The sequence below is a fragment of the Periophthalmus magnuspinnatus genome, chromosome 13 (assembly GCF_009829125.3).
Source record: "Periophthalmus magnuspinnatus isolate fPerMag1 chromosome 13, fPerMag1.2.pri, whole genome shotgun sequence".
Classification (NCBI taxonomy): Eukaryota; Metazoa; Chordata; class Actinopteri; order Gobiiformes; family Gobiidae; genus Periophthalmus; species Periophthalmus magnuspinnatus.
In genome coordinates this window covers 10,746,063-10,767,737 of record NC_047138.1, presented here as the reverse complement: position 1 = coordinate 10,767,737, position 21,675 = coordinate 10,746,063, and the positions used below count along the sequence as shown (strand labels likewise).

The window sequence follows — 21,675 nt, the reverse complement described above, 5'->3', positions numbered from 1 at the left end:
ACAGCAGGAGGCGCTGTCTTCTTTGTGTGGCAGTACAAGTCGTTTGTAAATACAGTCGGTGAGCACTGAGCACTGAGCGTCCACATGACTCCCCTTCCTTCAGTTTCAGCTCATTGATGGGACTACTGTCTATAAAATGTGCAACACTTTCTCAGGGATGCTGGCATCTAAAGCAAATTCTTGAATAAAACTATTAAGCTGTTATCTAAACTGCGTTTTCTTTGTTTTCCTATTCAGTGACAAAAAGATCTGTATTTCAACCACACATGCATTGTCTCAATAGGCATGCACTCAAAAAATATGTGTGCTTCACTTTGGCGTGATTGCAAGCTGCTGTTGTGTAATCTGGAAACAGCCCCTATAGTGTAGGCCTACAGAGCAGTGTATTGTGTTTTACTATTGCAGTTAAAATCCCATTCGTAACGCGCGTAATGACGACACGCGCAGACGGTGAGCCACGCACTGGTGCCCGCTGTAAAGCCGTGGGATTTGGATTAAATAGCTTGTGAGATGAGCCTTGGGTAAGGGGGGAGGGAGCTAAGGGCTGATTTTGATCTTTTACTGGACCGAGAAAGGGAGGAGGTTCGGAGAATGAGTTATTCTTGTGGTAACACGGAGTAGCCTGTTAGCCTGACGGTGTTAGCCAAAACCAAGCCATCTAAAAGACACCGACGCACGGCCATTGGCTCCTGCGGCTAGGGACGCCAAGCAACGGATAGCCAGCGCTTTTAACAGGTACCACACAGGTGAAACAGCCCTCCTCGCTGGACATGAAAGTGCAGCAAGGCTGTAACTCGACAGACATGGGGATCCCAGTAAGAACCGAGGAGGAGCTGCGCAGAAACGCTGTCATAACACCGGAAGATGTGCTGGGCTTGCAAAAGATCACTAAGAGTAAGTGCCATATTCCTGCTGTTAATGTGGCTGTGACTGCCAAAGCAGACTGTGATGAGGTGACATCTGCCTGTCTGAATCCATTTCGAAGCATTTTCCCTTGGCCTGTTGTTTGGGCTTTATTTTGGTCTTGGTACCATGGACAGCGACGCAGCCAATGTATGCCCCTTGCCTATCCTCTGGCACTCACAAGTTCAAGGCTAGTTCTTCTTTTCGGAGTTTAGGGAATCAAGACCCTACATATAGGCTAAACTATTTCAGAATAGCGCATTCTACTTTCACCTAGTCTGTGGTTAGCTAACAGGTGGAGCATAGGATAAATAATCAACGGTCACATTTATGTCTGTTTGCATTGCATGCTGTTTACTATTAATATTTAACCACTTCTTCAAATATTATGGTACTCAATCTGTAACAAAGATGATCATAAAACGTTCCTGTTCAAAAGTAGATACAATAGTGATTGAACTATCCAGCATGAATGAGTTATATTAGCGTCAAGATGTGAGTACCACACCACACTACTTTGTGCCAACCAGAACCTTGTGTCCGCTCCTGTTGAAAAGCATCAGCATTAGAGCATCAGTGTAATAAAGCCTAAACCAGCCCTGATGGTCCAGTAATCTTCGCTCTGTGCTGACATGTAATCTGGGATTACGTAAGGACACCTGTAAGGGAGTACACTTCACCTCGGCTAATTAATCCCATAAGTGTGTAAAAGTAATATAAATGTGGAAAGCCATAATCAGATGGGAATAAAGCAGCTGTCTGAAATGACAAATGGGCCCTGCAGTGTATATGATTCTTCTGTGATTTAGGGGAGGTGAAAGCTATCTTGACCACAGTGGTTCAGATCTGATAATGCACAGTGTTTTGTCACATAAGGACAAAGTATGAAATACTGTCCTCTAATAAGTTTTGATTTATGACTGGGCCTGACAGATGTCTTATGTCTGTGAGATATTGTTATCCAAAATGCTATGGTAATGTTAGTAGTAAGAAAGAAAGCTTTAAAATAAATTATATGCTCTAGGTGTTAAGTTTGGTGGGACATTTCAGGAATTATACTGGCACTTAAGAAATACTAAGCAGAAATATCCCCAGATGCAGCATTGCAGCTGACCACTGCTCCTGGCAAGTTGTCCTAGAGGGATGGAGAAAGCACAAACCCAATGTAAAGAACAAATTTACCTACTCTGAGATAGTATGAGCTTATCAGCCAAGTGAAGTTTACAGCGGAGCTGATACTCCCTGTATCAACATTTGGATGTTCATAATTAACAGATTATTAATAATTTAAAAAAAACAAACATTTTAAAATCACAGATCTAAAAGAAACCACAAACTCATTCCAGTTACCACCAGTATTCAATTCATTTACACTTGTACTTGATATCTGACAATGTCACACACAGTTTGCCAATGATAAGGATACAGTTGTAATTAATATTAATTTGTCTCTTAATCATTTGCACAGCATTCACAAGGGACTCTTTCAAAACGTAATCTGACAAAAGATCCATTTGTGGTGGCACATCAGTTATCAATCCAATCTGCTTATTCATTATTGAAGTTTCAGGCCTTCAAAGATAGATCAAATAAATTAGTGGTTCTATGAGATAAGGAATTCTGTCCAACCAAATTTAACCCATCTTTCATGAATAAGAGCATATTTTTAGCTGTTGAGTCACATGCCATTCAAGCTCTTTTTGTTTGGATTTGTATAGAAAGTTAACAACATTAGGGCCAAGCAATAAATCACAACTGATATATAACACACTGACTACAGAGTTTGTGTCGTCACAGCTCAGATATTCTGACTCTGTAAAGTGATAAATGGTGTTACTACTATTGACCTTTCTTACATTGTTTTTTGCAAATGTATCTTTAAGGCTGTTGTGCCCATCTAGTCAGCAACGTAAAGTTTTTGACATTCAATCCCGATCTATATTCTATTGCTGGCAGATTTCAGTTTTAACAATATGATTCTGGACATCTGACAAAAATTGAAAACAAGATAATATAGTGATGTGTTGGAGTGATTATAATGGAATTTACTTTTCAATTTTATTAGATATTTTAAAGGGCATTTTGACTGTTTTGAAGGGGAAGTAAGGTAATGTGAGGCATTATATCAAATTTGAAAAGATATAAATCTGTAGAGTTACAGTTATGTGCCTGGGGTAACACAGATAAAATTACTCTCCAGTCTCCATAACAAAGTGGTGTGAAGTGGAGCGCCCTCTGCCTGCTGTGCACAGAACTACATGCTGTAACTATTGAATATGTCTGAAGAGGTCTCAAATGAGTTTAAGTGTCCATGTGTCCAAGTATGACATTGTGTAGACAATACTATACATCAGAAAGCTGTTTGTTTGATGTTTCCTGAGCACTTTGCCTATGCATTAGTGCCTATTATGCACCAATCCAACTTTTTCAGTTCTGATACTAACAATGATACTTGGGCTTTAAGTCTCTGCCGAAACCAGAATGGTAGAAATCATATTTTCTCTTTAAAATAACTTAAAATAAACATATAGCATATTGGTATTCTATTCATTGTGGAACTATGGAACAGTAAATCTAACTAATCTAATCTAATCTAATCTCAGCAACAGGCATTTATTAAGGTTAGTGTTAACCTTTATTGTCTCCAAAAGGAAATTTGTCCTCTGCATTTGTTCAATGCCACTGGAGCTGTTAGGAGCAGTGGGCACTGAGGACCCATCTCCAGATCTTAGGCTTTGTAAGGACAGTTTAGATGAAGGATTAATATATTAATGAATAAAACAAACCCTGGATTGATATCCTGCGAATTATGTTCAACTCTGCAAGTGCACTGGAGTTTGATTATCTACCAGTTGGGCTAAAAGTACTTAACACTATTATTATTATTTTTAGTAGAAGTAGTTGTAGTGTTAGTTTCAGCAGGCACAATTTGTAGTGGTAATTCTACTTGTATTCATTTTATTCAAGACTAAATTTCTATCCCTTTTTTCTTTGATTCTGTCCTCCACCTGAGGTAATACAGTTCCAGTCCATATTTCCATATCAAGGCCAAGTTTATGATGTGGTTGCATATGCCATGGTAATAAACCGTCTTTGCCCAGACCAATAAAGAGCAGAATCTCTGGAGTGTTTACCTCTGGCTGACCCGCGGAGTGCGCCAGTTTGCCTACAGGAGCTGTTCACTGTCAAACATGAAACAGCCTGTTAGACACAGGTGCACTGTACATCATCAATGCTAATGTCACTAGCGCCCCCCGGCTACAAGTTTTCTGAGGTGAAGACAGTGCACCATACTAGTCGATCGAACCATGCTGTGCCATTTATTTGGTGTCAACAGTAACATGTGAAGTCACTGGTTGTGCAGAGTCTCTCCCTCTAGGGTAATCTTATTCGGATTAAGGCTCTAAAAATGGCTGCCTCTTTTCTCTGTTTGAATGCCTCTTTGCCACTAGACAGCTCCATTTGAACACAAGAGCATGACTCAAGTGTTAGTGCTAATTTTACCCTCCAAGTGACTGTTTCTTAAGGATCATATTAACTCTTTATTGGGCCAGAATTGAGAATAATTTTAATTTGGATTAAAACTTTTTACATAATTTTTGAATACTGTATTGTAAACACTTTATAAAATGTATATTTTATTATAATGGCTCTGTATCAAAGATAAATAAATTATTGCATTATAACCTAAGCTCATAGACTGTGTTATTTATGTCAAAGGCAAACTGCAACACCTTAGTAAATAATATTAGTCAATATTAGTCATTACTTGTATTTTCATACAGAAGAGTCCACCACTGGAAAGGCACCAGAATGTCTTGTCTTGCTTGTCAAGCTACTGTTGAGGGAATTTAGATTCATTAAAGGGGACATATTATTTGAAATAATCTTTTATGATCTTTCATGTTATAATGATATTTTCCAACCATTAGTTTATTCAGATTTGTATTTTGATTGATTCTTGCATATTTGAGTAACCCTGCATTCAAGTTCCCCTATCTCCCCTATCTCCCCTACTATATCTTGTTCTTTAATTGTACTTTGCTAGTTGACTTTTTGGCTTTGTTTGAAAAGATCCATTTATACCCATGTTAGGTATAGCAACCTCAATGAAAACATCTATAAATAACCACAAGCAGGTGGCCAAAGTCCGTCCATCTGTTCTCCTGCTCTAAGAAACACGTGCAGACAGCTTTACTCTAATAATAAACAAATATTTATTTTTTTTATATCAGGTCACCAAAACTTTCTACTTTGGTCCATATCAGGGTATGTTACCAATAAGAAGATCACTGAGGTCTTGAGTAACATATTTTGCCAATAATAAGTGCCCCGAGCATACCCTAATAATGTAGTAGGAGCGTGCATGTGTGAGCGTCCATTTCCAAACTAGTCAATCCATGTGATGGTGAAGCACAGTAAGCCTCTTAGGTGTAATCCTGGACCATTGGTAGAGAAGTGTCTCACATGCACACGCACAGCACTGCTTGTGTGTATACTTCATCTGATCACATGTTTAAGCTTCAGCAGATATGTCTAGAAGAATAATAGGAGTGTCACAAAATGTTCTTAAGACCAGCTTAAGACCAGTATTTATTGTAGGGTGAGAGAAAGAGTAACACAGAAAGGGCGTCACTAGATCAGTAGGTAGAGGGTTTATTCGCTGATCCGAAGGTTGGCGGTTCAAATCCCACTCTCAACATACATGTCATTGGTATTGCAGTCAGATCCACTGATCCACAGGTTGGCAATGCGATTCCAGCTCCCACAAATGCATGCTGTCATTCTGTCCTTGGGCAAGACAGTTGAATGTGTGTGTGAATGGGGGAGTGGTTTCTTGATGTAAAGGACTTTGAGTGCCTTGAAGGTGGAAAACCGTTATATTAAAATGTGACCTTTTAACATCTACCATTCTATTCCTTAAATATAGTCTTTGCGATAACCATCCTAACTAACTCTCTTCTATTTCTTTTAGATTACCTTTGCTCCCCTGAAGAAAATGTCCACATGATAGACTTCACCAGGTTCAAGATTCGGGACATGGAAACTGGGACGGTTCTATTTGAAATTACGAAACCCCCAACACCAGGTAAATACACAATTATCCACACAGTAAGTTCATGTCCTTTGCATTGTGTTTAGCCTAGTAGTTGTGTTCAATAAAAGCAAAATACTCAACATTAATCAGCTCTTCTGTTATTTTTAGCAGGGGGCAGGAAGCAGTGTGACCCCAATGCGGGCCGCTTTGTGCGGTACCAGTTTACCCCAGCCTTTCTACAGTTGCGGCAAGTCGGCGCAACGTAGGTTTAATTTGTGCTTCTCATCAAATACGTTAATAAGGATTTGTTCTATAAGATCACAGAAAGATGGGGGTGTATGGGTTTAGCTGTGAGTCAGGCAGTACCGCTGATGTCCATGTTCTCAACTCCTACTCATTGACGGGCAGCTTCTGTCAGTCCACCCAAGCTTACATTTGCATATGGACATACTTTTTCTGCATTCAACATGGAACAGACCTGTTTGCTCGTTTGGGTCATACCACAGTTTTTAAATATTTGTTGCCACAGCAAATCATCTGGCCGCATTTGAATTAAATTAAATGTTGATTTGTTATAAGTTTAACCTACACAACCATCATTTTTTGCTAAGAACTGTCAAATCAGAACACAATGTAATCCTTATGCCAGTTCCAAACCTGGATAAGTGATTATGTCATGAAAATGCACTCTTCCACTAGAACAATAATGTCTGTGGTAACACCAAGAGCTCGGCATTGCATTATGTCAAAATAAAGTAATTTTTATTTATTTCCTTGTATTTTCTTGCAGAGTGGAGTTCACAGTAGGAGACACGCCCATCAACAATTTTCGCATGATTGAGAGGCACTATTTCCGCGATCAACTGCTTAAGAGCTTTGACTTTGAGTTTGGCTTCTGCATGCCCAGCAGCAAAAACACATGTGAGCACATATATGAGTTTCCAGCGCTGTCGGAGGAAATCAGTAAGTTTTGAATAACATTTTAAAAAGCATAAAATAGAGAATTTATTTTTTTCAAATACTAAATATGATGCCCTATGTCGTAAAGTGCGTGAGATGATCCTGCACCCATACGAGACGCAGTCCGACAGCTTCTACTTCGTGGACAACAAGCTGGTGATGCACAACAAGGCAGACTATTCCTACAGCGGGGGCCCATAGGATAAACTGCACTGTGTATATTCACTTCACTACAGGTTTCTACATTCCAGTCCATGTAAGGGACAGATAAAGTGACGAAAATTCATGAGAGTACATTTATTTTTGTTCAGCTGCCTGGTCAACCAGATCTGTTCCTCTGCCTCACTGTCTTTGCAGGAACATTGAATTCTGCCGTCATCTGTGTGTGTGTATGGGAGAGTGTGTGGGCAGCGAACACATGTACTGTCTGTACTTATAGTTGAGCCCAGCGCAGGCGCATAACAAATAACTAGTTTTGTGTAACATTTGAGGAAGCAGAGAAAACAAAAAAGACAAATAAAAATTAAAACAGACATTTTTTAAAAGCACGATGCTGTTAAATCAAGTGGGATGTACTGAACATTTGAACAGATCTGTCACATTTCATATGCAGATGTTGTATTTCTGTTTTTTGTAACACACATATCCACCAGTATGTTCAGTTAAACAGAAACATGTCCTGTGTCAGTGTGAATCTTTATAGTATAAATAGGTCAAAGTATTTTTCAATAAATAGACATTTTTTTAGTGTCAGACAACATTCATAAGCCAAGCTCATTCCAGTTTTGATATGTAATATGTACTCTGTAGTACTGGACACTGTGCATACTTTACCAATAAATGTTTCATGTAAAAAAAATAAAAATAAAAATATGGAAAATTTTGATCTCCATCAATGCAATAAACAGGAATTTTTCAAAATTTTGACATGGTTGCAATTCATTAAGAAAATATAGAAGCATGGAATGCACATATGAAATCGTAATCAAATTTCTCGAGTATATTATTATATTATATTATTATATTGCTTAATCAGAGACTCCAAAATATGTTGTAATCTGCTACAGAGAAACAATACGGTTTAAAGATATGTGTATAGAATAATTCTATGATGTAAATAGGATCAATTTTGAGGTCACCCTTTACTGCCATCTTCTGTGTCAATCATGCAATTACAGGTCGTCGGAATATAAACTTTCAGTTCCTGGAATGCTCAACTTTACAGAAATGTATTTTTTGTATTTTTAATGGAATTTCTAATTACATTTACATGTATGCATCTCACTAAACAATCTTTTTGTGTGTTTTTATCATCAGACACTTCACTGGTGGTGAAGATTAAATGAGGCGGCTGATGGTGCTGCTGCACTGGATATAGACTCCATACACACAAACCCTACTCTGTCCCTGTTTGTTTGGTTAAGAACTTGCCTGTACTTGACTGACAATGACACAAAGACGAAACAGAGGAACATCTCCAGTATGGAGTATGTGTAATATTTACATGAACAGCTGTATAAAAAGTTAATTTCATGGTATTAATATGCATGTGGGAGAAGAGGCTGAATGGTGAAATGAAGGTCTTTGGATCACATTAAGGTTGCACAGGAGGTCAAAGTTCCAGCAAAACTATCCTTTCCTGAATAGACTCCGAGGGGATGTCCGTTCGGGTAGTTTTGGGCTTGTCCCCAAAGCCTCTCCGAGTCCTTGTCCACATAATGGGCCTTGTTTAAGATGGTCATGTCCTCAGAAGTGGGAGGGACAGTCGGCTGCAGGTAGCTGTTCTGCTCAGTAACAGTCTCCACTGTGGATGGGCTCAAAGAGGGAACAACTCGAGCACTGTCCTCCTTTAACTCCTCCCATAAGCTACCTTCACAAATGACATACAAATGGGAATGATTTAAAGAAAATGCTTTTCCATATTCACCAATACTTCACTATAAAACAAATTATTCATTGTAAGTACCGGTAATGTAAACACAATAGCAATTCAGTTGATTACAGTCCATCTGATACCAGACAAAGAATTTATTTATGTATTTAATTAATTTTTTCAGCAAAAGAAATGTCTTTTTTTTAATTTTTTTTTATTTTGTCCCTTATTGTTCATAAGAAATGGCCTATTCACTAAACTTGGCCTTATTTCATTCAGAATTAAGATAGCGCCCTCACCTTGCAGCTGCAGGTCGGTCAGGCTGGGATTGAGGGTGTCAATGTCACAGCCAGTGTCTCCGTCCAAGAGTAGTTCGTACATACTCCTACCACTGTGTCCATCATGAGGGATCTCGCTGTAGGCTGGGGGTATCTTCAGGCAGCGAGGGGGTAACATGTGCTGGCTATAGGGAGGGCACAGGGGGTATGAGAGGTCGGGATTAGGGGTAGAGTGGGAGTGGTATTGGGATTTTGGGTAATGTTGTGAGTAAGAGCACGGAGGTCTGGGGTGCTCTGAGCTGTAACATGACGCAGTGGTGTACATGTGGGCTCGTGCTGACATGGTATTACAAGTGGATAGTGTTTTGAATTTATTTGGCTTTTCCCCGAGCAGATGGTCCAGATCTTCTGTGACAAACAAAACAAAATGGCATTAACATTTTTGAAATTAAATAAATAAATCAATACAGGTCATGTGCTATGTAATTTTTAATGGTGGAAGATCTGACCCCTCTGCTTGTCTCTATGGATTTGCTTGGGAATGCAGGATGTCATAATTTGTCGAACTTGCATATATACAGTTTTTTTTTGTTGTTGTTGTTGTTGACAAGCAGGTGATGGACCCCCTACCAGAAAAGTTACACAGTGCACCTTTAATGACACCATTTATGCCTTCAAGAATCACCTGGTTTGGCCATGCTCCGGCGTACTGTTCCTGGGTCCTTGCGCCGCCACTTGTGAAGCTCTTCCTGCATTTTGTCCACTTTGGCCGGATTTAGGGCCCACAGACAACCTTTACGAGATGTGTTTCCATTTTTGTTCTCTACTTTCTCAAAGCACTTGTTCAGGGACAGGTTGTGTCGTACAGAGTTCTTCCAACCATCAGGAGCTGTCTGAAAAAATAATAATTTAGATGAATGGCATTATTTCAGGTTCTAGGCTACATTCTCCTTTTTCTCATGCTTTCTCAGCCCCTGCAGCTGGTATTTTATTTTAAAGGCAGCTGTTTGGATAGCAGCCATAAGAATAGTTACTTGTATGAAAAAACTTGGAGCTCTTTCTGTAAAGTGAAAAGTGGAATTTTTGGGAGAATCCTAAGGTCAAACAGAGGTTAACATGCAGGTGCATCATTAAAGTAGGTTATTATTTCATAAATTTACTGGTTTTCCACAAAATATATTCTGCAGAAAAAACTTTTAGGAATAATGCATTCAATTAAAATGGCATACAGCACCTTTCCTGCAGGTGAAGAAATACAAATTGTAAATAAACTACAATGAATGAGATTAAAAACGTATAAACTATAAGTGGCATCACCTTAAAATATGGGAAGTGTTCTGTCATGAAGCTATAGATCTCGCTGACTGGCAGGCTTCCAGTTTTGCTGTTCTTCAGAGCCATAAAGATTAGGATGCTGGGGATTAGCACAGAATTAACATGGGACTCAGCAGTAATCACTAAAAACAGAACTTTCTCTCACCTGTATGAGTAGATGGGTTTGGGGAACTGAGAGGGGCTTTCTTGACAAGTTGATGAAAACTTTTGGAAAGAATATTTGGGACCGTTACACTGGTTAGCCGTAGCATACAGTTTTGATGAAACCTAAAGGCATGTCAACAATGTCAACAATGTGCACAAAACTCTACAAAAAAAAGACAAAAAAGCTACCTCTAAGTGTAATGATGGACAGTCACGAGAGACGAAGCAGGAAGTTTCAGGAGAAACAGCTGGTGTTTCTGGGTAAAAGCCCTGTGTGAACATTTTTATTTACAATAAAATGCAACATTTATAACGAATGTCAAAAATAATTCTCTAAACTAAAATTCTCAATCAATGCACAAGGAGAACATGCAAACCATGAGCAGGCCTCATAAAGCCTTTGCTATTGTTGTTTTGTTTTTTTAATTCCTATTGGTCTTAAAAGACAGCACAACTGGCGTTGCTGTACTTGACCATACCTGATTGTTACTGCCCCAGGAGTTGCTGTGAGGACTGCGCAGGTCGGGTCCACAGCGGGCAGGAGGGGGAGGGGCACATTGTGGGATAGTGACATGAACCCTGGTCCTGTCACTGAACAGTGGGAGGTACGGGTGAAACTGCTGCACCTGCCCTGACTCTGTCCCATCCACACTGGGCCTCCTGCACACACCAGCACTAAGCTCTTCTTTCTGTGTGAAGCAACATTTGCAAAACTGTTCATAAAGGTAGGCCAGGCTTAAAACTTGAGCTACTACAGCAAAATAAACATGGAATATTTATCAACAGGTTAAGATTAAAGTTAAGTATATACAAGATTATATATATTACATCTTTATGATTTTTTTTTTTTTCTTTTTTTGATAAAATAGCTGCATACCTGTGAGTGTGCCATCTGCTATCAGGATGCACCAAAGAGTAGCTTTGTAATTGAAGACAGCTTCCTGGAAGAAAAAGAAATTCCCCAAATTAAACCGTAGATCAACATATGCTTTTTTTTTTTGTTTGTTTCATTTTATTTATTTATTTTTCCAATTCTGAAGCTTTTTTGCAGCATATGGGGGAGAGACGAGTAGAGAAACTGAACACACTATCTTGAATTCCCAATACTGGCCTATTTTTTGTCTGTGTTGTGTTGGTCAATACATGAACAGAATTTTTCATTTTCAATTTGACAAGAAAAGAAAAAAAAAAAGGAAAAACTGTGTTGTTGCGTGCGAAAGGGCCTGACACGTGGACTTTGCAGAAATAGAAACTGTGACTGGGAGAAATCTCATTAAAAGTGCCAACAAAGCGTGTCAGTTTGGTCACATGAAGCCAAAAAGTGCTGATCCAGACAGCGCAATGACACAATGAGAGGAAGCTACTGTGTGGAGAAGAAATCTGAGAACAGCTCCTTTGATTTCATATTGTGGCAACAAGTGCTCTCATCTACTTGATCGACACTCATGGATGTCGACACCAGAACATACGCAAAGCTCACAATTGCATTAAAGACATATATTATAGGAAGCATGAATAAATGCAGCACCGCATAAGATTTCGCCGGAAAAGCTGAGAGTGTTTAGACCAAATTTTACAACATATTTTATGCTATGGAGCTTTTCAGGCGAAGCAATAACATCTCCATGGAAAAAAGCAGTTGGTGGACTTTCATAAGAAAAAGTTACAAGTCAAGTCTGTGGAGAAACTACACCCCCTCACATAAAGGATTTGTATTTTTCAATTCAGGTAGTAGTTTTTCAAAAAATGTGTAAACCCATGTATTGTAATGTAACAGTTAATAGTTACATAATACAATTTATCTAAAACATTTTTTTTCACCAGGTAATTCTGTATAAACCTGTCTGTTTGAAAATAAATGAAAGAATGATTGGGTAGTTCTGCATGTTTTCACTTGATGGATCATTAGCCCAAGGTGCTGACAAGGTCTCTCAACAAGAGTGACAATGTGATTTCAAACTGCACTATATGCAAATAGTTTTTAGAGACCAACTGCTAATCAAAGGTGTGCTGGCATCAGCTTCACAACAAAATTCCAGCTCCAACTATTTACTGGATGCTTTTGCCCACTCTTCACTCCCCATTAATACTGCGCAGTTGAGAAAAGTCTAAATAAATTGTCCACTTATTTTGCAGTTACATTGCACCAAAGGAAAGCTCCATCACAAACTGTGTAAGTGTAACACTGCCCTCAGCATACAAGTAAAAACAAACAAACAAAACTATGAGCAACTGTACTGCAGGTCCACAGGGCAACATGTGTAACTTCAGCTGTGTGCAAAATCATTCATTAGAACAACTTAAACTTTACACCACTGATGTTGATGTTGACTGATGTTGACAGTGTAGTCCAAACACTACACTACACACTATTTGACACATTTCACCATAAATACATAATACCTATTCCAATATATTTACAAAATCATGTTAAAAGTAAAATTTTGTTCATTTTGCCTGCTAATGAACTAAAATAATACAGTCACATTACCCATAGTGAAGCATGAGTACTTACCAGAGTCAAGGTTTACAATAGAATTAGTTCCCTGTCTGAGATCAGGTATGTTTCATCAAGTCTCCCTGACACTGACAACACAGCGCAGTGAACCACATGTCGAAATGTGCACAGTAATGTTTGATGGGCTGGTTTCAGATTTTGGCAGCTTAAGTGTCGTCTTTACTGTGTGTGCGTACAGGTAGATGTGTGTGTGTAAGTTTGGCACTGCTCCAGTTTAGCCCAGCAATAAGATATACAGAAATCACAACCTGCTGAAACAGGTTCCAGAGATCCAGTGCAGCAGGCAGAGGCAGCTGGCAGCCTGCTCTTCAGCCAATCTCACTCTCCCTCCTCCACACTTAGAGCTACCAGTGACCTGCACATCAAAGACACCAGTAATCATATCTATTGTAATGACTGGCCACACAACACCTGCTAATGAAGTGCTTCAGATTAAGAACAATAATATACAGGCATTACGTTGTCTGCTGTTAGCCAGACTGAATGAACAGCACCATTCACATTATGTACATTGGCAGACTGTGGTGAGTAGAAAACTGTACTTATTCCCTGAGTACGCGGGTGTACGTTTGCTGTTGTGCTTAGTGTACTATTAAGATTAAGGGTCAAAATAATGTGCATATCTATGTGTAGTAATAATAATAATAATATATCTCAGTGAGCCAGGGACATAGCATTAGCTTTAGTTTGAAGCTCCTGAATAAAGTGTGTCCTCAGAGCGGGGGCGAGGCCTGAGAGAGACAGAGTTACAGCCTGAATGATTCTTGTGTTACTGTACAGGGCCTGTACAGAGCACTACTGCCCTGGGCTCTTTCTGCCAATGATAATCTCAGCTGAATATGAAAAACATTTACTAGATTTGTAATTACTTGCATTAAGACCTTTTTGGATGCAATAATTACTTTATTTTGCAAAATATGATTACAAGTAAGTCATTTTAAATTGAAATGATTAGAAGTGCAAATCCATTAGAAGGTTGCAATGCACACATTAGAGCTTTAAGTACAACTGAATTTAGTCAGGTGCAATAGTTTTACAAGCTTGTTTGTGGGTGTGACTATTAAGGACTTATTATTTGTCCAAACACCCAAGTCAGGGCACAGTTCACCTCTACTGACGCATAGTGAACATGATGGCTATGTCATCCTGCGCAAAGTGTGTGCTTAATTATGGCTGGTGATTACTTGATGATATATGAGAGCTCAACATGTTTAGCCCCCAAGGTCTAGATTTATAACCAAATGTTAGACATTTTGGCACAGACAAAGGTTCTACAAATTCAGCACTGAGCTGTAGATACTTTGAAATAAAAATGCACAACTGTCTTCTTTTAGAGTTTGTCAGAAGCAAAGGACAAAGATCAGCACACAGGTAAACACAGTGCATAAGGTCGTATGACTTACCAGTGATGACAGCAGCCTTTCATGCTCCACTACAAATGAGTCACTGTTTTCTTACTCTGAAGCTGCATTTCAAATTTGCTGAAGGAATTCCATTTGAATTAAAGTTTTTTAAAAACATTTATCATTTTATTTTCACTTTTGACCTTGTCACATTATAGCTTTAAAATTATTTCACTTTCCTGCTAATAGAATTAGCAGTATAGAATATGAACATAACCTTCTACCAAGAAATCTTTTTGTAACAAACTGACCTTGTTATCTATAATTTGATATGCTTCTAATATTTTCTTTTTTAATGTATTATTTTGTGCTTGTAAAAATACTTTTGAGCACTGATCTAGTTCTGGGGTCATTAGGTGTATGCATGTTAAGTCTAACAGCAAAGGTCTTTCTGAACTGAGTGAACTACTTTCAACAGGTGCAAAGGAGAAGCCAAAGTCCATGATCTATGCTGTGTGTTATTGTGTGAGCAGTTGTAGAGACATTCAAACAGTGGTGAAACATTGAGGTTTGGTTGATTTTGTACAGTAACAATCAAGACATTTTGTTGAAGGTCATATCATGTAAAACATACATAGAATATTGTTTATTTTTCAGAAAAATACCTTGATACCTCTCTTTATTAATACTATTTCACTCATGCTGATAGCATTTTGTTGAAAAATGTTTCTAACTTACGCAAGTGATAACACATGAAATACTGACACTGCCATTGCTAGATTTGTAATTACTTACATTAAGACCTGTGTGGAAGATGCAAATAAGTAGTTTTAATTTCAAATGATTTCAAGTGCAAACACATTAGAAGGTTCAGGCTCAATACACAGTTTATGTACAACTGAATTGTGATGAATGCTGTAGAGTGTTGTGATGTTATGTGATTGCAACCTATGGAAAATCACCACAATATGATCCCAGAGGCATTTGAAAGAAGTCAGTTCTTCTTGTTAATAAATAAGATAAGAAAATATTTTTCGTTCATATTTATGGTTTCACTGTGACATTGGCCCACTCTGGAAATGTGTTGAGGTGAAACATTGCTACACCCCAGGTATTAATGGCAAGATTGATGGTTACAACACCAATAATATTCAGCATGGACCCAGCCTTGACCTGAAAGAGATAACATGCTGGGATTACTAGAAGGAGGGTATACAAGGGACAGACACACGGCTTTTACATGATCAGGTAGAGCATAATATCCACAGACTGACACAGTGTGCTGAGGTCTTTATCATAATATAATAGGTGGATGCACTGCACTGAGCTACTTGCTATCAAAGTTTATATGATTAGAACAAAATGGAGCCAATGGGTTAGACAGCCAAGTGTAGATAGAGAACTAAGTTTTCCGGGGGACCTCAGGCTAATACTTTAAGAAATGAAAATGAATGAATGAATGAATGAATGAATGAATCAATCAATCAATAAAAGAAAATGTTCCTACTTCAATTTTGAATTCATGAGTTATTTGGTCATCCTTTTCTCTACTAGTGGTTTAAAAACAAATTGGACTAATTGGATTTGGGGATTGTTTTAAGCTGCTTATAATGTCTTTCGTTTTCAGAAGGTACCCACAATCACTGCTTTCCCAGCTTCTGTGTGGGTGTAAGATCTTACCATGTCCACGACTTTGAGGTTACCAAAGGAGAAGGCTATAGCATTGGGGGGTGTGGCCACAGGAAGCATGAATGCCAAGTTGGAAGCAAAAGTGCATGGAATCATGACATACATGGGATGGATCTTGATAGCTACAGCCTGGATAATTAAATAAAGTACAAAAATAAATATGGCCCACTGTGAAGAAGAAGAAAGTAAAAGATGATGGGTTTTTTTTTACCATTGAGGCCAGAATGGGCAGAAACAGAGTTGTGGTGGCAGTGTTACTGGAGCACTCTGTGAAAAGGGCCACCAGTAAACAAAGCAGGATCGAAATAGCAAATGGGGGAATATTTTGTAATGGAATGAGAGTGTCCCCCAACCAGGCAGACAGTCCAGATTTCTTCAAAAAGAAGGAAAGAGAAACAACCTTTAGATAAATAGTTATTTTAATGTATGTCAAACATATATAACATATGCCCTTACATCACTGCCATGAGCAAGAGCAAAACCTCCCCCTAGAAGCAGAAGGGTGTTCCAGGGCAACTTCTGGTGGACTATGCTCCAACTCAGCAATGGGGGTGGGGCTTCAGCAGAGGCCCCTAAGAGACAAGATTAGAAACGTTAAAATCTTTGTTCATTTTATTCTTGCTTTTCACTGATACTCTCATGAAAATTCAAAGTTGTTCATAATTTATTTTCCTTTTTAAAGGTCATTTTAACTAAAGACATCACAACTTGTGTGATTAGTGTACTTCCTTTGCTATCTCCTGAGCCTCCAGCCTCACGAGGAGAGGATTAAGAGAGACTCTTAAGAATATAGAAATTCAAAGATGTCACTTTCATATTAAACAGCTTTTTCTGTCAATCCCAGCAACTCTATACAAAAAGTACTATGTGGATTAAAAATATCACACCCTTGTAAAGGACAAACTCAACATATGTTTTCTAGGAAAGAAAAACAAATAATGATAAAAAGAAAATCCTTTATCTACAGATCAGCATAGGTCCACACTTGACCTTAAGGCTAACAATCTTCCTGATGATATAGGCAACAAAAGAACTGAATCAGCAAAATCACGAGTCACCTGAAGCTAGTAACATGAACCATATACTTTTACTCTGGATATACAAAAAATTGAAACGATCTATGTCGCAATATAAGAATTCAAAATCGATTTGAATTCATACTTCAAAATTGTAAACCTTAATGTGTATGCTTTTTATAATGCATTGATACATAAAGCTGGTCACATAGTAGGATTAGTAGTTTTTTAAAGAATAAACTGTTTTTGGTAATAGTGTCAATAATTGTAATTTTTCATACATTAAAGATGACACAAAAATTGAGATTGTGACATCCTTAAAATGAAGAAAGATAACACTTTGACATACATTCTTTGTTGAAGTAATACCCTTTAGTAATTGCGGTTATAAGGTTGCCACAAGTGTTTAAAATATGATTCATAGGTAAACTCTGTACTTTAGATAGTATATCCTAAATATAATTATGAATCATGTTTAATGATTATTTACCATCTGAAGAACCGCAACAACATGGAGGCAAACTGGATGGGATGCAGAAAAACAGTGATGACATCAGTATAGCCACTGTACCATCTGTGACGTACCTGATTAAATACAAAAACAAAGCAGCCAACTTTAAGTTTGAAAATCAGCAGTAGTCATTCAAAACACTAATACATGCTACATAGTACCAGGCTCTCATGCAACTTTTTTGTGGTACCTTCCTGTCTCTATTGAGATGTTATAGCTTTGCCTGAACGTTCCACAGTATGGCATTAAACTTATCAAACTTGCATTTATTCTTTTTACAAATGTTTTTATTGCTCAAAAGAACAGTGAACGGGGTTGCTTGTCCACAAGTCTGACCTGTAACTTGGATAAATTGCAGCACCTGCATGTCCCCATGGAGACGTTTAGTGCCATATTGTGTGAACACTCCAAGCAAAGCTAGAACATTTCTGTGTATAGGTACATAGTATATATGTAGGTAGCAACAAAATGTTAAGGCATAACTATCACCTATGGAAACAACTTAAGAAATAAATGTTGGATTCAAGTCTTACTTTTTCTGCTGATTGAAGAGAACAGTGGCCCAGCCTGGTATGAAGCCTGGATCTCTGGTGAACCACAGCAGAACCAACAGAGTGAAGATCAGGAGCACACAGGCCTCAGCAAACCTTATCGGGCCCAGCTTCTTGTACTCATGTTTAATCACCTGATAGTCCTCTTTTTGACCTTGGCTTTTTGTACAACATCCAAATGATTCTTTCAAGCTTAAAAAACATGTAAACAATCCCAGTAAAAAAAAAACTGTGAGGAAAAAAAAGTGAAACATTTGATCATGCACCTACTTGAAACCCACAAATAAAATCTGCAGCCACAACCATGACAGCACCAGCATCAGAACCATGTTGGGAAATGAGAAACCAAACCAGCTGGCAAAGTTAATGATACCACCATTGTCTGGAAAGAGTCTGAGAATACCATTGATAAAAAGAGAGGGGAAAATTCAGTCATTTAGAAAACACTGTTTGGAATTGGTGGGATTGGGGAATTTGGATTTATTTTGCTACACTCCTGTCTCCTGGAAATACACCAACAAGAAGTCCAATCTGCATCATCAAACATGTATCTTACACTAAGACACAAAATAAAATCTAACTCTACACTGTGGCAGTAGAGTCCAGATATAAGGCTACAAAACTATTATGTATAACAAGTCCTGGCACGGGGACAAGAGTAAATGGCAGAGACTTCGGTCTATTATACTGTTATGTATAATAAGCAGCTATGAGTATGGTAGTCAAAAGTTAAGTTGTAACATTGCCTGTGGAGTGTTTTTTCTGCGACAATTTGTGAGCGTGTGGGTTCGTACTCATCAATCTGGCCTTTCAGGATCACATTTGGAGTGGTCCCAGTTAGTGTGGCCGTGCCCCCAATGCTGGCAGAGTAACAGATGCCCAGGCTCATTCCTTTGGACAGTCTGGAGTATTTCTGTTCCCTGTTCGCTCTCCGCTGCTCAGCCTCTGCTCTTTTGGCACAACAATCTGAATTGAGAGACACATTTTTAAGTATATTTTACAATGCATCAAGACAGAAAGAAGAAATGGTTGACTGTGTAAAAGCAATGGCATATGATATATATATATATATATATATATATATATATATATATATATATATATATATATATATATATATATATATATATATATATATATATATATATATATATATATATATATATATATATATATATATATATATGCATGGTGTACATACAATTATCATCCTCTCCAGCATCTTGCAGGTCTTTGCTGTTTTCATGTTTAATTGCATCTGAAAATCAAATGAGTCAAACAGGTCAATGTGACAATTTATTTTAGAAAACAAACCATCATAAAAACATACCTTTAGTGAATCCGTGGACCTGTACATGCAGCACACTGTCCGTGTCAGTTTTGTCATCCTCCATTTGAAACGCTGAGTTCTCTTCACCATCACTGACAACCATCATTTCCCACTCTTTCTCTTCTGCTCGTGCCTCTGTGTCAGATAGCTGATCCAGCACGGCCTTAGCAATGGGCAGCATCATGGCAGTAGCAGCTGAGTTACTGATCCACATGGACAAAAAGGCTGTGGTGCTCATGAACCCTACCATAAGGCTGAAATAATCATGCTTTGATTAGACAAGATGCTGAAAATGAGATGCTTTTGTTCTTTTTCTTTTGATTAGCTTTGCTGTTAACCATGGGCTTGATGTTTCAGTTCTTGCATCTGTAGTCAGTAATAAGTCAGCAATAAGCTTACAAATGCTCATTTCCCTTAGTTATATAAAGCCTACAAAATGTTCACTGATTTATCCCACCCATTTACAGCTGCCATGATAGAGACACAGTTCTTCTGTCTTCTTTCCATTTCATATCTCAATGGACATAATATTTAGCTTGTTTTGTTTTAAACTTACAAAGAGGGTTTGACCCCTATGACAAGCAAAACCTGTAGGGCGATTCTCTTGTGCAGGTTCCACTGTTCAACAGCGATAGCGACCACAAGCCCACCAAAGAAAAGCATGTTGGAGTCTTTCAAGTACTGGATGCAAACCTGAGCTTGGACAAAACTGAACCAGGAAATCCAAATACAAACTACAACACTCGAAACAAACAAAGCAACAGTTGGAAAACAAGAATCTGCCAAGACATACCTCATCTGATTCCATAATTTGCAACATAGGAAAGAGTATAACAGGCAAAAGTGCAGTAACAGCCAGAGGGATGCATTCTGTACACCAGTAGAGAGCCATCAATATTATTGCAAAGCCACATTTTCCTTCCTGCAATTAGAATGAAAAGCCACATTAAACACATTAGATAATAATAAATATGTGAATAATAATAATACTAACAATACTACTGATAATAATAATAAGAATAATAATAATAAGAATTATTATTATTATTATTATTATTAGTAGTAGTAGTAGTAGTAGTAGTAGTAGTAGTAGTAGTAGTAGTATTGCAGATTTTATGGTATCAATATTGCTCTTCAAACATGTAATAATAATAATAATAATAATAATAATAATAATAATAATAATGATGATGATGATTATTATTATTATTATTATTATTATTATTATTATTATTATTATTATTATTATTATTATTGCAGATTTTATTGTATTAATATCTCTGGCAGAGTAAAAAACAGACAAACAATGTAAAATAATAATAAGAATAATAATATTTTTCATAATAGTATAATAATATCCACAAAACCAGAGAGTTTTCATAGAACTTTAATATCAGGCCATTCACCTTTGCTCTGATCTTTGAACTGTTAACAATAAATACAATAAATAGTTTCAGCCACTTGATGATACATCTGCTGATAAATGTTGTAATCTCACTTACAGCTATAGAATAAAGCAAAAATAATAATAACCTGAATATAAATTAACTATGGAAATGTACCCAACAACACATGTTTCATGCTAATGCCCAGTTGTTCAAATTTTAAATTAATCTTCACGGCTTGTATCAAAAAGAAATAATATGTCTGTTCTTACCGGAGTGGGTATGAGCAGTGGTAAAGGCAAAAGAAGAAGAGGTGTCAGGACTACTATAATGTAATTCCTATATTTCCACAAAATATTTAAGAATGTACAACACCCAGCCATGATCCAGGGAGCACACGAGGTATGTGAAGCGATTGCACTATCTCGGACTGTAAAGACAGGGTAGAATAGTAGCATAAAACAGTGATCACCACTATGTAGATTAAAAATTAACTCAAGTCTGTGTGGGGCCTGTATTTCTGAGATGTGCTTCAAATGTAAATAGATAATAGTGAAAATATAAGCTAACAAGCACAATGTTGGAGCAAATGATATTTACATGTTAAACAGATATAACTAAATGTGTTGGAAATGTCATCATGTTTGTTCGCAAACATTTGATGTTTGAAAAAAAAATGGGTGTGTAGTTTTGTAACAGGATTAGTAACTGACTAGTGAGCATAACACAGATCACTATGAACAAGACAAATTCCACCACTGTTCTTGACCTCATCCACATTGGAACTAATTATAAAAATAG

At 37.7% G+C, this 21,675-nt stretch overlaps 3 protein-coding genes across 4 annotated transcripts; 1 reads left to right on the top strand and 2 right to left on the bottom strand.

The window, feature by feature from the left end:
- Positions 1-431: 431 nt before the first annotated feature.
- Positions 432-7,818, top strand: unc119a (unc-119 homolog a (C. elegans)). The gene is made up of 5 exons (XM_033977069.2): positions 432-894; positions 5,879-5,992; positions 6,110-6,203; positions 6,732-6,904; positions 6,990-7,818. Exons 1-5 carry the CDS (start codon positions 771-773, stop codon positions 7,100-7,102), a joined length of 618 nt encoding a protein of 205 aa, XP_033832960.1. The 5' UTR covers positions 432-770; the 3' UTR covers positions 7,103-7,818.
- A 672-nt stretch (positions 7,819-8,490) lies between these two features.
- foxn1 (forkhead box N1) lies at positions 8,491-11,485 on the bottom strand. Its single transcript, XM_055226195.1, has 7 exons — positions 11,409-11,485; positions 11,011-11,220; positions 10,533-10,591; positions 10,370-10,466; positions 9,738-9,945; positions 9,074-9,460; positions 8,491-8,771 (listed from the first exon to the last, which is right to left on the bottom strand). The coding sequence occupies exons 1-7, from the start codon at positions 11,421-11,423 to the stop codon at positions 8,491-8,493; spliced, it is 1,257 nt and encodes a 418-aa protein (XP_055082170.1). The 5' UTR covers positions 11,424-11,485.
- A 3,924-nt stretch (positions 11,486-15,409) lies between these two features.
- On the bottom strand, positions 15,410-21,333 carry LOC117380252 (solute carrier family 13 member 2-like). 2 transcript variants are annotated; one of them, XM_033977027.2, is made up of 13 exons: positions 21,147-21,333; positions 20,283-20,411; positions 20,046-20,182; positions 19,490-19,743; positions 19,361-19,417; positions 18,954-19,125; positions 18,430-18,552; positions 18,142-18,351; positions 17,588-17,682; positions 16,538-16,653; positions 16,293-16,454; positions 16,073-16,210; positions 15,410-15,565 (listed from the first exon to the last, which is right to left on the bottom strand). In XM_033977027.2, exons 1-13 carry the CDS (start codon positions 21,330-21,332, stop codon positions 15,437-15,439), a joined length of 1,908 nt encoding a protein of 635 aa, XP_033832918.2. In that variant the 5' UTR covers position 21,333; the 3' UTR covers positions 15,410-15,436. The 2 variants fall into 2 exon arrangements, with proteins under 2 accessions (XP_033832918.2, XP_055081834.1); XM_055225859.1 differs by lacking the exon at positions 21,147-21,333 and having other exon boundaries at positions 20,046-20,198; positions 20,283-20,361.
- Between the last annotated feature and the right edge of the window lie 342 nt (positions 21,334-21,675).

Bases quoted from the DNA above. Each gene is read 5' to 3' on its own strand.
- unc119a (XM_033977069.2), top strand. From the start codon at position 771: ATGAAAGTGCAGCAAGGCTGTAACTCGACAGACATGGGGATCCCAGTA. The intron at 5,993-6,109 runs GTAAATACACAA...TGTTATTTTTAG, and splicing joins TACGAAACCCCCAACACCAG to CAGGGGGCAGGAAGCAGTGT. The intron at 6,905-6,989 runs GTAAGTTTTGAA...TATGTCGTAAAG, and splicing joins AGCGCTGTCGGAGGAAATCA to TGCGTGAGATGATCCTGCAC.
- LOC117380252 (XM_033977027.2), bottom strand. From the start codon at position 21,332: ATGCTACTATTCTACCCTGTCTTTACAGTCCGAGATAGTGCAATCGCT. The intron at 19,418-19,489 runs GTATGTTTTTAT...TTTGATTTTCAG, and splicing joins GGTCCACGGATTCACTAAAG to ATGCAATTAAACATGAAAAC. The intron at 15,566-16,072 runs GTAAGATCTTAC...TATCTCTTTCAG, and splicing joins ACCTCAAAGTCGTGGACATG to GTCAAGGCTGGGTCCATGCT.
- foxn1 (XM_055226195.1), bottom strand. The intron at 10,467-10,532 runs GTGAGAGAAAGT...GCTAATCCCCAG, and splicing joins AAACCCATCTACTCATACAG to CATCCTAATCTTTATGGCTC. The intron at 8,772-9,073 runs GTGAGGGCGCTA...TCATTTGTGAAG, and splicing joins GACCGACCTGCAGCTGCAAG to GTAGCTTATGGGAGGAGTTA.